The sequence below is a fragment of the Sinocyclocheilus rhinocerous genome, unplaced genomic scaffold, assembly GCF_001515625.1.
Source record: "Sinocyclocheilus rhinocerous isolate Xijiao unplaced genomic scaffold, SAMN03320098_v1.1 scaffold3187, whole genome shotgun sequence".
Taxonomy (NCBI): domain Eukaryota; kingdom Metazoa; phylum Chordata; class Actinopteri; order Cypriniformes; family Cyprinidae; genus Sinocyclocheilus; species Sinocyclocheilus rhinocerous.
In genome coordinates, this window is record NW_015643040.1 from 293,805 (window position 1) to 311,553 (window position 17,749).

At 43.9% G+C, this 17,749-nt stretch overlaps 2 protein-coding genes across 2 annotated transcripts; both read right to left on the reverse strand.

Annotated features, from left to right (window-relative positions):
- Positions 1–2,898: 2,898 nt before the first annotated feature.
- Positions 2,899–10,920, reverse strand: chatb (choline O-acetyltransferase b). Its single transcript, XM_016574274.1, has 14 exons — positions 10,801–10,920; positions 9,850–10,041; positions 9,321–9,439; positions 8,805–8,858; positions 6,256–6,430; positions 5,253–5,430; positions 4,938–5,107; positions 4,537–4,637; positions 4,253–4,375; positions 4,007–4,129; positions 3,801–3,942; positions 3,658–3,720; positions 3,445–3,582; positions 2,899–3,132 (listed from the first exon to the last, which is right to left on the reverse strand). Exons 1-14 carry the CDS (start codon positions 10,846–10,848, stop codon positions 2,899–2,901), a joined length of 1,860 nt encoding a protein of 619 aa, XP_016429760.1. The 5' UTR covers positions 10,849–10,920.
- Positions 10,921–12,366: 1,446 nt separating this feature from the next.
- On the reverse strand, positions 12,367–13,905 carry slc18a3b (solute carrier family 18 member 3b). The gene has a single exon (XM_016574276.1). It carries the CDS (start codon positions 13,903–13,905, stop codon positions 12,367–12,369), a length of 1,539 nt encoding a protein of 512 aa, XP_016429762.1.
- Positions 13,906–17,749: the final 3,844 nt, after the last annotated feature.

Below are 17,749 nucleotides of genomic sequence, written 5' to 3' on the forward strand. Positions count from 1 at the left end.
AATGTTATCATTCAGCTCTAATCTGCTAAAGGCATGAAGATGTTAGCATATTATAAACATTACATATGATGATTTAGTGTAAAGGTGCTTTGAAACAATGTGCACTGAGAAAAGAGCTCTACAAATAAAATTGACTTGACTTGAGAGTCCGTGAGTGAATCTGAAACAACAAAATATGAGTTATACACGTGCACCAAAGCAGAAATGTAGCTTATTTTATCAATGCACTTACATTATTCTGTTAAAGTCATGTATTATTCAAGCTGTAAATTAGTTTTTGTCATTTTATGGTTTTGGGCATCATGCCAACAGAGGTTAGTAAATAATTTGTCACTAAAATCCTGCATATTGTTTGTCTTGTGACTATATTGTTGAGCATTTTATTGTTGTCAGATTGTCTCGTTCATTTAAGCATATCTGCTATCCTTCATAAAGAGACTCGCTGTTCCTCCTCTGGTCCGATAGGAGAGACTCCAGCAGAGCGGCGACCCGGAGCCCGCGGCTCGCTTTGGGCCTCAGCGCGTCATAAATCAGGCCTGCGGCGCTGGATCAACATAAATTGCTTATTGATCTAAAAATCACCAGATATCCCACTTTCTGCCTCCAGTCTGCATCTGTTCATGAACTTCAGTTTCCCAGTAGAAATGAGAGTTTGTATGAACTGCTTGAGATTTCATTGCACACTGATGCAGAAGTAGAGAGGTGAGGTTCAGATCTGATGTATTCTCACTGAAAGAGCCACGTAAAGTCTGCTTGACACTGGCTAAACTGTGAGGAAGATGTTTTTATTTTTGAGTTAAACCGCTGGCTGTTTTAGTGAGGGCAAACACAGAAAGCTGCAATAAGGGTTGATATAAAGTCGGAGACAGCCTGATTGAAAACAGGCTGACCTTTAACTCCAACAGCCTTGAACAGAAGCAGCTCCACATCGATTTAATGCGTCAGGTTTTAGTATGATGAATGGCACATGTAGTCACATATATCAACAATGTGCAGCCATTTCTAAACTGTTTATATCATAAAGCGTCCTGAAGAGCTTAGACCCGTGCACAGAAACCGATTGTTACAACACTCGCTTTAGTCGATTGTTTGTCATTCGTGAGTTAGGGTTTGATGACGTTTGTTGTCTGTTTTTTTTCTGTTCATCTCTATCATCTCTCCCTTCATTCTGAAGGTTTCAGTTCAGTCTTTAGCGTACGGAGATGAAATGTACACAGATTATTGTTCCTGCAGCTCTCGGCTGCGTTGTAGATTTGAGAAAATGGTTCTGCAGACTCATGTCGTTTGAGACACTTTAGACTAAAGTTTGGGAGTCCAGAGCTTCATTAGAGAGAATGACGGAGCTCCTCCGACTCGCCATGTTTTCAGTATCATTAGCAAATGTGTCTCAGTTCCTCGGCCAATTAGACTCGTAAAACCGTGTGTGAGAGGAAGACGAGTATGACATCTTCCTCAGAAATGCCAGCGCGGTCATTATGAGAAGCACTTTATAATAAAAACATTTTCTGCTCTTCTCTTTAATTGAAAGACTTTAGGAACGAGGGAACAGTGCTGTCGCGTTAGGAATAATTTTATCTTTGAGAATGTCATGAGCTGAAAACTGATTCCACGTCAGGGAAATACTTCATCTGCTTCATTCTTCAAATCTGTCAGTTTTAGAAACTTTCATTATTTAGTGGTTTTCATGTTGATCCGTTTCATCAGTGGATTCAAGTTTAAACCTGCAGACATTGAATAAACACTGATCTTCAGTGGGAAAGAGTTCAGCTGAATATCGACGCATGCGTAGCACAGAAATGGCAGTCTCTGTGTGTGTGTGTGAGTGAGTGTGAGTGTGTGTGTGTGTGTGTGTGTGTCATTCACTTCAAACTGTGCATTTGCTCTGGCACACTATGTTTGGCTTTAATTTGCACCGGCCTTTATCAGTAATGCAATAAAATCCAGTTTATTTCATTAGAGTTATAATTTATTTATATTTGATTTATTTATATTTCATACAACATAGTTTACTGACACTAATACAGTAACATACAGTTGCAAACAAATTATACATGAGTAAAATGCATAGAACTTACAAAAATACATTTTATGAGCGCTCATGAAGACTTTTATTAATCTGACAGACAGTCACGAAGACAGTAAAGAATGAATGCAGCAGACATCATTACATACCATAAATAACAAACAAGTTAAACAAAAACCAAGACAGTATTTATTCACATACATATGTTCCTGTGAGTCAGGAGTTCATATTGATGATGATTATTAGTGCATATGTCTCTAGTGCAAATATCTACCTCACAGCATTTAACTTATTGCACTTTAACTGAATTTATTGCACATTTTAAAATATATATTTAAAATTCCTATGTTTATGATGTTTGAGCACACAAAATACATATCCACTCTAATAAACACAGTATTTCTACACACAGTCTGTGCTTTCACACAGATATTCACATTCATATGCAGTTAATTGAAGATTAAGTATAAGTTCTTTAAATGCAACATTTCTTGTAGTATGTAAAGTATACAGTACATTTACAGTATGTGAGTGTTTCATTAGTCATGCTGATATTAGCAATATTACTTGTCTTAAAGTGTGCTTTTACAGACTACTCACTAACAAGTATGTAAGCTTATACATACATGCATAACTATTTTAAAAGTATAGGTATCTAAATATGTTACCATGCTAATTGTATTATTTATCTATTTATGTGTGTGACTGTATATATATGTATATACTGTACATGCCAGTATATAGTATATGTATGTAATGGACACACACACTCCTCTGAAGAGTGAACACACTCAGAGAGGTTTCTATTCTAAAAGCAGCGTAACAGTTTATAGTTCTGGTTATTGTTGCTATGAAAATATCAGCGCGTGATGCTGTTATTTTGGTGTGTTTGGCGTGCTCCTGTGATCTGTGTGTTTAGTGCACAGGATCCTCATGTCCTGCAGTCCCTCGTCCAGCGCTTTCACAAACAGCCCTGAACATGTCTCCTTACTCTCTCTGAAGCTGGACACACAGAACAGCACGTGAGCGGGCCGAGGGTTATAACACACGCCGTAACCGTCAGGAACCACCGGACCGTAGCAGCAGAACATCTCCTCTGCGGTGGGAACCTGCATCACACACACTGTACATCATCTCACCATCATGAACAGCCTGATCAAACCATTTAAACCAATCCCTGCTGCCACTAGTCAACTATAGTTACACTTGCAGAAGTGACTTATACTAAAATAATGGGGAATAAAACAATGTTGGGCTACGGTTAGTTAAATACAATCTGGAAGGCTTGATTCTGGTTGGTCAGTGTCTGCATTCTCACGTCATTTATTTTCTGTTCATCTGTTCTGTTCGTTAGAGGTCAGACCATTTCATCTACGGTTAATTATAAAGCTGTATGTGTTTATGTAGTATGCTGCTCTTACCTGACTGGTTGACAGCATGAAGTGATTACTGATGTGGTACGTTTCATCAGAGAATATGTCTGGCGTCTCCATTTTCATCTCCTTGGCAATGTCACGCAGTCCTAGTAAGTGATTGTCCGTCCCCATCCCCGTGACGGCCTGCAGACGGTCAAACAGCTCGTCAGCGCACACATAAAAACATCAGCACGACGTCAGCCGTCTGTATTCTCTCACCAGAGCTGTGACTTTACTCTGAGCATCTACAGCCGCTCGCAGCTTCTCCATCTTCTCTGCGTCCTGGGATGAAGAGCTGAGATTAACGCTAGATATTCTGTGTTTATGGCAGAAAATAAAGGAGAGACGGAAAAACGTGAAACCTGAGTGGATGTTCCTCCGTCTGTCATGGCCTTCACGAAAGCCAGCGCCTCAGGAGTGCTGGAGCGGATGTTGTCCACGCGTCCCTGCCGGAAGCGGCGGAGAGAAGCGCTCTCGTAGGTGGACACGAGTCTTCTGTGACATCTGTGGAAAACAGTAAGGAGACGTAGAGTCTGGCTCTGAGAAGGAGAAATCAGTCGCTCCTCACCTGTAGAAGGCCAGCTGCAGAGCCAACTGTATGAAGGCGTCAGGACTCATCTTCTGCTGCTTGATGAACTCCTTCCCATAAACCGCAAACGTGAAAACATTCATGTCGAGATTCCTCACGAGTCTAGAGAGAGAAGAGCATTCAGAGCGTCAATCAAACCACGGCTGATGCCCGCAGGATCAAGCTTTCTAACAAAACAAGAAACTGTTGATAATTAGCTGTTCCTAGATCACCAGATTCATTCACCTGTGCAGGTGATCCGCAGCAGACGCCAGCGCACCTTGAGTCCGAGGGGAACACTTCCACAGTAATCTGTGCGGATGAGGAAGTTCAGACGCGCTCCGAGCGGAGCTCTGCTTACAGGAGCGTCTGCAGCGAAGAGACCTTCATTCATATGATGAGCTAATCCTTATTATAGCATCATTTCACAGACTCTAAAAACCGCTCTCCATCATGCCCAGAGCTTCAGCCATTAGTTAGCAGAAGAGCCGAGTTGTGTGATTAGCTGGCTGGTCTGTGTTGATACGCACATGTTTTTCAGCAGGTGTTCAGTGCACTGCACCAGAACGATGCCCTCGAACGGCGAGTGCTCACACACGACCCCACAAACACCGTCTGCACCGATCACAAACTGAAACAACACACAAACACTTCTGTGACACCAGCAGTGCTCTCAATGCTCCTCAGTCAGATGGATGTTCACTCAGCTTTTGAACATGATGTGTGCCATTCCTGCACTGAACAGAATTACTAAACAAGCCAACATTTCCCAAATACTCCTGCTGGCCGTTCCTTCAAACAGACTCACGTCATTGAGTCACAGAGTTTCGCTCTCCAGTGACTCTGAACATTAAACACATCAGAACATGTTTGAACATCTGAAGCACGGCAGCATTCGAATGCTTTCATTTATTGAGCGTCTGTGTCTTACCTGCAGGGGTTTGTCGTACCAGCGGTTTGCTCCGTTTTTCTCATGTCCTTCTCCGTGCAGCATCAGGGCAGCTCTGTTGGCGTCGCTGGGTTCGAGTCCCGCGGGATCATCCAGACAGACGACACACACGCAGCGCTCCATCAGCTCCACAGACTCTCTGTTCACTGGATCTGCTTCACGCACAGGATCGTGGGAAATGTGATTTAACTTCTGGATAACTGTGAAATTCGGCACTGAGCAATGAAAGTAACCTGAGTGTTTAATCAGTCTGTGTCTCTAGTTATTAGCACCGTGTCCATGTAGTGTTGTTTGGACCTTTGAGCAGCTGGTCTCTGGCTCGGGCCCAGTCTGTCCGGTTCTCTGCGGTCAGCAGTCCCACGGCCGGCTGCTTCTGCTCAGCGCTCAGCGTCTGCTCATAGATCCACTCCAGCTGAGCCTGAACATCAGCCTCATTCAGTTTACAGCTTCCTTCCATCAGATTCAGCACAAAGAACTGAGAATGTGAACCAGACGCACGTCTTTAGTGAACAGAAGGACCGTGACATTCATTGAGCTTTTAGTGAGATAAGAAATCAGCTCCTATATGCATGTCATGTAACATTTACATTTATTCATTTAGCAGACATGTTTATCCAAAGCGACTAGAGGAATGAGGAACACAACAAGCAATTCATCTTAAGGAGGCAATAAACACTAGTTCCACTAATGCAAAGTTTCAGACATTGTTCAGAATAGAACAAGCTAGAACAGGGAAGGATCAGGGGATAGTGAAAGTGAAAGTTTTTTTTTTTAAAGACATGAGTAGTATGATTTTTTATTGGATCTAATATTGGCTAATTAGCAGTGTCTGATTGTTTGTCCCGTGAGATTTGTGCACAGCAGCTGGTTTAGTGCAGCCAGATCTCAAACAGCGCCGGTGTCAGCGGCTCCACTTCTCTGATGGGGTTATTGAGTTATCAGACTGGACCTCGTTAGAGACGCTTCCTGAGCCATCTCCAGGTAAACGACCCTCAAGACCGCAGCGCACGGCTGGCCCAGCGTGATGTCTGCAGGCGAGAGGCGCTGTGATGGACCTGCAGTTAATTTAAGAGCCTCTCAAGCCTCGTTTCGATTAGCTGGATCAGATTAAGGTGACCGCAGATATTCTTCAGCACTCGTCCTCCGTTCAGCTGGACTGTAATGTGTGATTCTGGTGGAATCAGTGCTAAATGTGGCCTTTTCTCGGCTGTCATTAATCACAGACTGATCATTTCACCAAACAAACGCAACAGACTAATTCAGCAGCACTACTGGTGTAACACAAAGGGAAAGCACACACCTGATTTTTACAGGCCACAATGACGTGTCCCGTGTCAGACGCGCTGTCCGCTGTGATGAGTGTGTCCTGCTCGAGTCCGGCCCGTCTGTAAGCGCTGAAGAGACGCTTGTACTGATCCATACAGAGCGGCGTGTCGGCCTTCTGACCGCGAGCGACGTCCACCAGCAGAGTCTTCCTACAGCACAAACACACACTCACTCACACACACACACACACACACACTCACTCACACACCCACACACACACACACACACACACACACTCACACACACACTCACTCACACACACACACACACACACACTCACTCACACACCCACACACACACACACACACACACACACTCACACACACACTCACTCACACACACACACACACACACACTCACTCACACACCCACACACACACACACACACACACACACTCACACACACACTCACTCACACACACACACACACACACACTCACTCACACACCCACACACACACACACACACACACACACTCACACACACACTCACTCACACACACACACACACACACACTCACTCACACACCCACACACACACACACACACACACACACTCACACACACACTCACTCACACACACACACACACACACACTCACTCACACACCCACACACACACACACACACACACACACTCACACACACACTCACTCACACACACACACACACACACACTCACTCACACACCCACACACACACACACACACACACACACTCACACACACACTCACTCACACACACACACACACACACACTCACTCACACACCCACACACACACACACACACACACACACTCACACACACACTCACTCACACACACACACACACACACACTCACTCACACACCCACACACACACACACACACACACACACTCACACACACACTCACTCACACACACACACACACACACACTCACTCACACACCCACACACACACACACACACACACACACTCACACACACACTCACTCACACACACACACACACACACACTCACTCACACACCCACACACACACACACACACACACACACTCACACACACACTCACTCACACACACACACACACACACACTCACTCACACACCCACACACACACACACACACACACACACTCACACACACACTCACTCACACACACACACACACACACACTCACTCACACACCCACACACACACACACACACACACACACTCACACACACACTCACTCACACACACACACACACACACACTCACTCACACACCCACACACACACACACACACACACACACTCACACACACACTCACTCACACACACACACACACACACACTCACTCACACACCCACACACACACACACACACACACACACTCACACACACACTCACTCACACACACACACACACACACACTCACTCACACACCCACACACACACACACACACACACACACTCACACACACACTCACTCACACACACACACACACACACACTCACTCACACACCCACACACACACACACACACACACACACTCACACACACACTCACTCACACACACACACACACACACACTCACTCACACACCCACACACACACACACACACACACACACTCACACACACACTCACTCACACACACACACACACACACACTCACTCACACACCCACACACACACACACACACACACACACTCACACACACACTCACTCACACACACACACACACACACACTCACTCACACACCCACACACACACACACACACACACACACTCACACACACACTCACTCACACACACACACACACACACACTCACTCACACACCCACACACACACACACACACACACACACTCACACACACACTCACTCACACACACACACACACACACACTCACTCACACACCCACACACACACACACACACACACACACTCACACACACACTCACTCACACACACACACACACACACACTCACTCACACACCCACACACACACACACACACACACACACTCACACACACACTCACTCACACACACACACACACACACACTCACTCACACACCCACACACACACACACACACACACACACTCACACACACACTCACTCACACACACACACACACACACACTCACTCACACACCCACACACACACACACACACACACACACTCACACACACACTCACTCACACACACACACACACACACACTCACTCACACACCCACACACACACACACACACACACACACTCACACACACACTCACTCACACACACACACACACACACACTCACTCACACACCCACACACACACACACACACACACACACTCACACACACACTCACTCACACACACACACACACACACACTCACTCACACACCCACACACACACACACACACACACACACTCACACACACACTCACTCACACACACACACACTCACTCACACACCCACACACACACACACGGCGCTCATGTGTTACTGACACAGACCAAACTCGATCAGCTGAAGTAGATGAAGGACACTGATTTACCCGTCCACCGCCGCCTTGTATTGAGAAACACTTAGAATGAGACGAGCAGCAAACCTGGACAAACACAAGAGACAAACACCGATTCAACCTCTAATTCGATCAAAGAGTCAAACAGAGATGGAGACATCTTCCAGACGGCCTTCACTCTGAGACTTGTTAGAAAACCTCATTCAAGACGACCAGAGACCCCTGCAGACGGTGGTCAGATCTTACAGTTCAAGTCCGGCTCTGTGCTGTCATGAAGTCGGCATTTGGCAAATAAGGTCTGTTTGGTGGTGGAGGTTTCAAACACACACATTTCCTTTTGTATTTGTCTCATGTTGAGCACTCACATACTTAAGCGTGTAGAGAGCCACTAATATTACTTTGTCAAACATACTGTAGTCATCACTACGTTGAGCACAGAGAGTGATTCTGGTGCACTGTAGACACACACAGAGACGGAGGAGATGCTGCCGCATGATCTTCATTGACGTTATGTGTGCATGAATTCATTAGTTCTCTTTATTTACTCACACCAGAGACTCTTTAATGTCTCTGAAGGATTGTTTGGGGAAAACCAGCGCAGGACTGGAGTTCACGGGAAGCGCCAGTCTGTTCTTCAGATACATGTCTTCCAGCCAGAAGTCGAACACCTGAGACAAACACAGCAGAACCATCAACTCATCATTTCCTGAGCTCTAATTAAACTCGTTCGAGGCGAGAAGCTACACTGCCTTTGAAAGAGAAAGAAGGACAAAGACACAATAAAATATTATTTGAGTAAAGTGCTATTATATATCAAGTGCTGCTGTCACATTAAAAGCTGTGATGTTTCCTGGCAGACGGATCAATAACCACAGATCAGTTACTCATTATTTTTCTTCATCTGTTTTAATGGGACTTTAATAATAAATCGGTGCGTCCGGAGGTGCACACTGGGTTCAGTATGTTAACAGATCGTGTCGTGTCTCCTGCTCTCTGCGACTGATGTTCTGAATGGCTGCCGTTCCTGTAATAGTTCAGGGTTGAAGCTCTGTAAGACGGGTTTGTAGTGTGTTTGTACCCAGTTTTCGGTCTTTTCTCTTTTCTCTAGCAGCAGGTTTTGCAGCCTTTCTCCAACACCTCCGTGTTTGCCGAACGTCTCCACTATAGCTTTGGTTTTTTGGAACTGCTTTTCAGAAACAAGGTGTTTGACGGATCTTAGGTAGGCGTCCAGTGTGTGCTGCAGGTCCGGCACAGGAAGTTTGAGCAGCATCTGGAGAAGAGAAGAAGAACAAATGTTTTTCAACAGACAGACAGACAGACAGATAGAGACAGACAGACAGACAGACAGACAGACAGACAGACAGATAGATAGATAGATAGATAGACAGACAGATAGATAGATAGATAGATAGATAGATAGATAGATAGATAGATAGGCTCTCTGGCGGTTATGCCCTCCGGTGGAGGAACGTTAATGAGTGAGTAACTGTTGAGCGTCTCTCTGATGTTTTGTGTTATCAGCTCTTGCTTTAATAATTTATAGGAATAGCTTTAAGACAAATGGAGAGGAAATTTTAAAAGCTGCTGGTCAGAAATACTATTTTGATTAACAAAATGCAAATGCTGCACCAATATGGTTCAGAAACACAGTATCTCTCAAAATATTGTTCAGTTCTATTAATAAAAGCATCTGAGATTTTCAAGCTTTAGATTTACCTCTTTTAAAATAGTAGAAAAGGTATATTTTGTTATATTTTGTACATACATCCGGTAAGTCATACATGTATGAAATTTGTTTTGTATCAGCGACAGTAAAATCAGATGGCAGCTGATGTGTGCCTGTGATTCTTTCAGATCTTTAGACAAGAGCTAAGCTTTTCTCCTCTGAAGATGAGGCTCTTATATTTGCCCAGTCATGATGTTACATCAAGACTAGCTCGGCACATCTGTAGGGTAAGAAGACTTAATTTGTCTTTTTGGTAACAACAGCAACAATCATAGCAAACTGAATCCACATTTATTTGCTTACATTGCAGTGGCTGTGGGCTTCGGCTGTTTCTCTCTTCAGGACGGGCATCACTGAGTCTGTCTGCAGTCACTGAAGAGATGTTTGTTTCCTCAACACTGCAAACTCTGTCCTGTGGAGACTGTCTAGCACCTCTTAACAGAAACAATATTACATCTGAACTATATTAGGAATAACCAAATGCAACATTCCCATGAAATGCACTCATTTCTATTACAGATAACAGCGATTGTTTTAGTGAGATGGATGGACCTTTAATTTCCATTAATTTGAATTGATTGGTCAGTAAAATTGATATGACAACAATATGAAAATAGACGCTAATACGCTTTATGTGTTTCTATAGTCGCTGCAGACAGTGATGCTCCTAACCTGATGTTTCACAATAAATCCGTGACATTGAGCTACAGCTACAGTCTAGCCTTCAACACACATGCAGATCTGAAAAAAGAAATCCGAAACATCACTTTCTTAAAAAAATAAAATAATAGAATAAGCAATAGCAGCTTGAATCAGGTACAGTGACAGAACTACAAAATATTGTTTAAAAAAACTGTAAAATACCAATCACTAGAGAAATGAATTCAAATAAAAATTCTTCCCTTATAAAGTTCTGTAAGTTCAGCAGAATGAGCTCATGAGGAGCAGAGAGCCGCTCACCTGTTTGATCGGTGCGTCCGTCACGCGTCTGTCTCTGCAGCGGAGCGTCCTCGGTCTTCAGCGGCGGTCAGTGTCCGTGACTCCGCCCCCGCCCCCGCTCCCGGTCCCGGTCCCCGCGCTCCTGCTCCTGCAGCTGTTTCCAGAGGTGCTGCTGCTCGGGCTTGCGTTACAACTACTTATCATTTATGGTAGACAAAATGTTTATGCTATTTATAATATGTATAGCTACATTTGTTTAAAAAAAAATCTGGTTTGTATGCAGTTAGCACACATAAATACTTAATAATTATTAATAATTGATTAATTAAATAATTAATGAGGCTAATTTTTATCATGTGAAATGATGAACAGTGAATCGTTTAATATTTTTCGTTATTAACGCTGATAATTCAGTTACAAAATGTCCTTTTTATTTTAGAGCTGTCACTAAGTAAATTGTCTTTTCTATATTCTTATATTTGTTCCCACGTTAACCGGTCCAGATTATATATTTCGTTTCCATTCAAATTAATGAAACTCACAAGAATCCAGACGGACTCACAATTCCTCGGCTGTCGTTCCCAGATCCTTCTTTGGACTTTTGAGAATTTAAATAAATATAAAAAACGACACGTTCATTCGTTCCCATATTTATTAGTAGTGATTCAGTCAATAAAAAGGCACATGTATGGAAATATGAGCACTGGTTTTATTGGGGTTTTGTGCAGTTACATCACGCAGCTACGCACTTCATCTACTCACATCTACACACTATAGGAATGTCGCTCAGAGCCAAATGTTACAGTTTCTATCTAAATCATAAAAGACACACTTCTCTGAGTGAGTGAGGGAATAAATATTGCACATCAGATGCTGAATGTTTGCGATATAATCTCAGGGTCACTAAAATAAATGCGTCATGTCTTCGGGTTAAGTGAACTCGGGTCCCGACGATTCCTCCTCCGAGTAAGATTTGGACCGCTCGAAGAGCCCGTCCTCGTCCACGGGACACACGCTAGTCGTCGTGGCGCACAAGCCCTTGCGCTTGAGTCTGCGCTCCTCCATGCGGATGGTGTCGTACAGTCCCGTCGGCCCTTCCTCCAGCAGCACGTTTCTCTCCGACTGCGACGGCTTCATCTGGCACACGTACCGGAGCAGCAGCAAGGCCGGCGCGTAAAGCACATTCACCAGACCCATGCCAAGGTTCAGCTGAACGAAACCCAGGTTGTGTACGACCTGACCTGCTACTACGGGTCCCATAGCGTAGGCGACCGAGTACGAGATGTCTGCGATGGCATAGACGCTTCCATAGACGGACACATGACGCACGTCCACCAGGAAGGCCAGAGTGGGCAGGAGCGCCGTGTCCACCAGAGCGATGCCGAAGCAGATTCCGCACAGGGGAAACACCAGCTGGCCGAAGGTTTTGCACGCAGGCACAGTGCAGGAGCTGGCCCCTATTATGACCATACCGAGCGCGCCATAGAACCACTGCAGGTCCGGGTACTTGGCGGCTAAGCGGACAGTGACGTAAACCCCCAACACGTGCGGGAAGAAGGCGGGCAGCCAGATGAGACCCATCTCCCACTTTGTGGCGTTCATCGTGTTCTCCATCCAGTTGGCGATGGTGGGCTCGAGGAACGCCAGCGGGATGTTACAGACGGTCAGAGCGCCCGCCACCACGGCGATGTACGGGTCGATCATGAGCCGGTAAATGGGCGTCCCGACCGGCATGTTCTCGCGCGTCCTGTTAGAAAAAGGTTTGATCACAGTCAAGAGCAAAATGCCGTCTGCCAAGCACACAGAGGCCAGAACTATGAACGGGACCCGTTTACCTGCGAATTCATACAGGATACCGCCGAACGGAGGCGCCACGAGGCTCCCGAACGAGATGAACGCGAGCGCGATGCCAAGCGCGCGGCTCCTCTCCGCTTCTTCCGTGTATTTATCCGCGATCATCGCGATCCCAGACGTGTCGGCAAACGCCGAGCCCAGACCCTGCAGGCTGCGCGCCGCGAACAGGGTCCCGTAGTTGTCAGCAAAAGCAAATATACAGGTCGAAACAAACATGACCAGAAGTCCGATCAGCAGCGGGATGTCGTATCCAACGCGGTCAATGAAAGTTCCCGATAAGGGGCTGACCATGAGTTGCAGAATGGCCTTGGATGCGAATAACACCCCTATCTGTATGTCCAGGTTGTCCCTGTTTGCTCTGCCCAGCGAAGAGTTGTCATGGGCTCGCGCCGCCTGCTCGGTCTCTAAATCTGCGAGATAATCGGGAATGATCGGAACTATCACCATGTAGAGCATGTTGTCAAGCAGAAGCGCGACGCAGACGATCACCAGAATGAGCCTTCTCTTGCGTTTGGGGTCTTGCATCGCGCTGCCAAGCTGTTTAGTTCTTTCGCCCATTTCGGACAACTTTAGGGCGGCTGATCTCGCCAGCCCTGTTGATCCGTCAGCTTCCATGACTGTTTACCTCAAGAGAGCCGTTCTCCAGAATGTAATGTCATTCCGTTCCTGTGCAGCGACGCGTCTGGCTTTTACGCACGAACCTGCTTGGTGTCCAGCGCGCGCGCTCGGCTCGCTGTGGTCAGGCGCCTTTGATAGTGACGTGCTAGTCTTTTCTCTTCAGGGGTACAGTCCTGAGCTTTCCTTTCTGCATTTCCACTTCTGATGAGCTTTTTTTTTGCATTTACATTCCTGTTACGCACGCATGCGTTTGCGCTTTCTCGTCTGTCACCTGTGGTCATTCACATCAGTTTTTCTTGCCATCAGAAACTGCAGACTTGCTGTGGGCACAAACTAAGAGGTGTGCCGATATCAGTTTCCTCTGATTTCTCTCCTTTGGTCTTCGGCGCGTACCCTCTGGTCATCAGCCAGCTGCGTCCGTATGCTAATTATAAAAACGGATGAATCTGACCAATCAGGGTCATGATCACATGACAAAAAATACTAGTGGTCGGACGAACCGTAACTGACCCCAGACCAGCTCTACTCGCGCTCTTAGTGTGTTTGGAGACTGGCGCTGTCTCCATGCACTCCGCGGTTTCTTGTTGTGTTTGAAAACACACACAGTGCAGTACATGCAGTGTCAATAGAATGTTTTGATAAGTGCTATAGAGTTTGCTATTTTTATGCGAATGTATTTCTGTGAAGGTTAAATTATTCACAGTGTTGGCGGATTAAGGGCCATTATTTAAAGAACGAAAAAATCTAATCATCAACTAATATTTAAATACTTGATTTCACAAAATAACGACAGTACAATAACGTGATATCACCTTTTGGAAAGCATTTGGGAAAATATTAAAACAAGCCACCGTTATCTACTGTTCTCTGTCTACAGATTAGTATACAAGTGTTAAACTGCAAATGTAAAACAATTTTTTTGTTATTTATGTTCTTCCCGTTCTCTTTAAATAGAAATTAAATAGGCGATAAACAAACTTTTAACTCCGAGCATCACTGTTTTATATAACACGCGCGGGTCTGACGCGAGGCGTTGAGCGCTCACCAGCGGCGCGACACTGACCTCTGCTGGACTGATCAGAGATGAGCTGATACTGACGCATCACTGCAGAGCTCTTCATGATATTGCTGATAATACTCTCTTTATGTGGACTACACTGATAAGCATAACTAACTAAAGGCAATTGAGAGTTCTTCATAACGGTGTTGAGTTAACATCGACACACACACCCTGGGCTGGATTATCCAATGGACATTATGGGCACAGGCCCAGGGGCCCATGCGCACTTGGGGCCCAAGCAAGGAGAAGAAAAAAATGTCAAAGTGTCTATTTACACTAAGTGTCTACCTTATTGGCAGAGGCTATTTACACCAGTTCTGCCCACCAATGTCTGGTTGATATAAACAACAGAGGTGTTTCCAACAAATAGTACCATATAATTCAAGACCTTGATTGTGTGTGTGAGTGTGTGTGTGTGAGAGAGTGTGTGTGTGTGTGTGTGTGTGTGAGTGTGAGAGTGTGTGTGTGTGTGTGTGTGTGTGTGGTGTGGGGGGGCTTTACAAGACATTGTGCCCAGGGGCCTCTGAATTCATAATCCGGGCCTGCACACACCCAATGATAATATTGATCTACAAGTATATAAGGTTAAGAACTGATATTTGATTGTTGAATTAGAGTTAAATGAACTCTTTCTCTTTCTTATTACATGCTGCCTGATGGCGGTTTAAAGAAGCTGCTGCAGTCCTCAGAAATAAAACTGCTTGAACTGTCTTTCTACGGTGATCTACCTAAATATATAGAGTAGTTCAGCACAACATCCAGGCCGGTGCATTGCCTGTTTGGCCGCTAGATGGCGGTTTCTGCCACGAAATAAGCAGATGTATGAAGTCTGATTCACAGATTTGGTTTATGTCAGACAAATAAAGACATAGACAACACAATATATTACGACATACAGTATACACTGTCTTTATGTATTCAACAGAGTAGTGAAAAATATTAATATTGTGAGTTCTTTGTTACAGGTGTGTGTTCAGGTGAATGTGGATTATATGTCTTTATGTTCAGATTAATATTCTCTGCAATAAATGATTAGCTCACTGTGTGTTGCTCACCAGATTACACTTATATCTTCTAAAAATATTTTTCTTTTGGATAATAATATTTAATGGGGTTCAAATACAAACATGTTGTATTTGAGATTAATAAAAGTAAACAGGTTTGGCTCAACAAACAAACTCAGACTGAACTCTGAAACAAAGCGGATGATGAAAAGCTAGAAAATGCCACAGGAGTGATACACATATTATTTCATTATCTCTAGAGTTGTGAATGTACAAATTCATTCATTTTCCAAAACTATCATTGGGAATGGAAGAATAATCAGAGCCATATATTGCATGTATTGGTGTATAACCACAATAGAATATATATGTTATATGGACAGTGTAATGATTTATATAGTATAGTGACTCCCTGAAACACACAGCAGCAGATTGTTGTTGTTGTGTATAAATGTCATTGGTTTACATTGTCTTTTCTCTCAGTATGTTTTGTACAGCAGAGACTCACAGAGAGTTAATGATTCAACAACCTGATCTTTGTCCTCAGACATCTGCTAATTCTCTGTACATGTGTAAATAAAAAGACTATATGCAAAGGCTCAACGAGACTTTATTTTAAATTAGTCTACTCCCCGAGATTACTGTTATAAACATGAGCCGCGTCCAAAAGGTAAAGGGGTGTTGCTACAATTTATAGTAATATTTTCAGTATTTCTCAGATATCTGGTTTCAATTATAATTTGTTTGAAGTAATGGTGCTTCATATAACATTGTCCAGAGAAACAGATGATATCTCAGATCATTATTTAGTCTTGTGCAAACTTCATATAGCTAAAACTGTAAACTCTACTCCTTGTTACAAGTATTGTAGAACCATCACTTCTACCACAAAAGACTGCTTTGTAAATAATGTTCCTGATTTATCTCAATTCCTCAGCATATCCAATAGCTCGCTCCTTAAAGAGAGCAGCCTGGAGAATGGAGCGCAGCTGGAAGAAAACAAATCTAGAGGTATTTCGTATTGCTTGGCGGGAAAGTACTTCTACTTATAGAAAAGCTCTAAAAACTGCTAGATCTACTTACATTTAGTCTCTCTTAGAAGAGAACAAACACAACCCCAGGCATTTATTCAGCACAGTGGCTAAATTAACGAAAAATAAAGCAACAACAGACGCAGAGATTTCCCAACAGCACAGCAGTAATGACTTTATGAACTTTACTTCCAAGATCGATACTATTAGAGATAAAATTGTAACCATGCAGCCGTCAGCTACAGTATCGCATCAGATAGCTTGCTATAGATCGCCTGAGAAACAATTCCACTCATTCTCTACTATAGGAGAGGAAGAATTGTATAAACTTGTTAAATCATCTAAACCAACAACATGTATGTTAGACCCTATTCCATCTAAGCTCCTAAAAGAGGTGCTTCCAGAAGTCATAGATCCTCTTCTGAATATTATTAATTCATCATTGTCTTTAGGATATGTCACCAAAACCTTCAAATTGGCTGTAATTAAGCCTCTCATTAAAAAACAAAAAACAAAAAAACAACTTGATCCTAAAGAATTAGTTACAGACCGATCTCAAATCTCCCTTTTCTGTCCAAGATACTAGAAAAGATAGTATCCTCACAATTATATTCCTTCTTAGAGAAAAATGAGGATTTCCAGTCAGGATTTAGACCGTATCATAGTACCAAGACTGCTCTCATTAGAGTTACAAATGACCTGCTCTTATCACCGGATTGTGGTTGTATCCCTCTATTAGTGCAATT

Coding starts and splice junctions, on each gene's coding strand:
- chatb (XM_016574274.1), bottom strand. CDS start 10,848: ATGCCCGTCCTGAAGAGAGAAACAGCCGAAGCCCACAGCCACTGCAAT. Junction 10,042..10,800: donor AAGCCCACAGCCACTGCAAT/GTAAGCAAATAA, acceptor TCTCTTCTCCAG/ATGCTGCTCAAACTTCCTGT. Junction 3,133..3,444: donor TCATGCTGTCAACCAGTCAG/GTAAGAGCAGCA, acceptor TGTGTGATGCAG/GTTCCCACCGCAGAGGAGAT.
- slc18a3b (XM_016574276.1), bottom strand. CDS start 13,905: ATGGAAGCTGACGGATCAACAGGGCTGGCGAGATCAGCCGCCCTAAAG.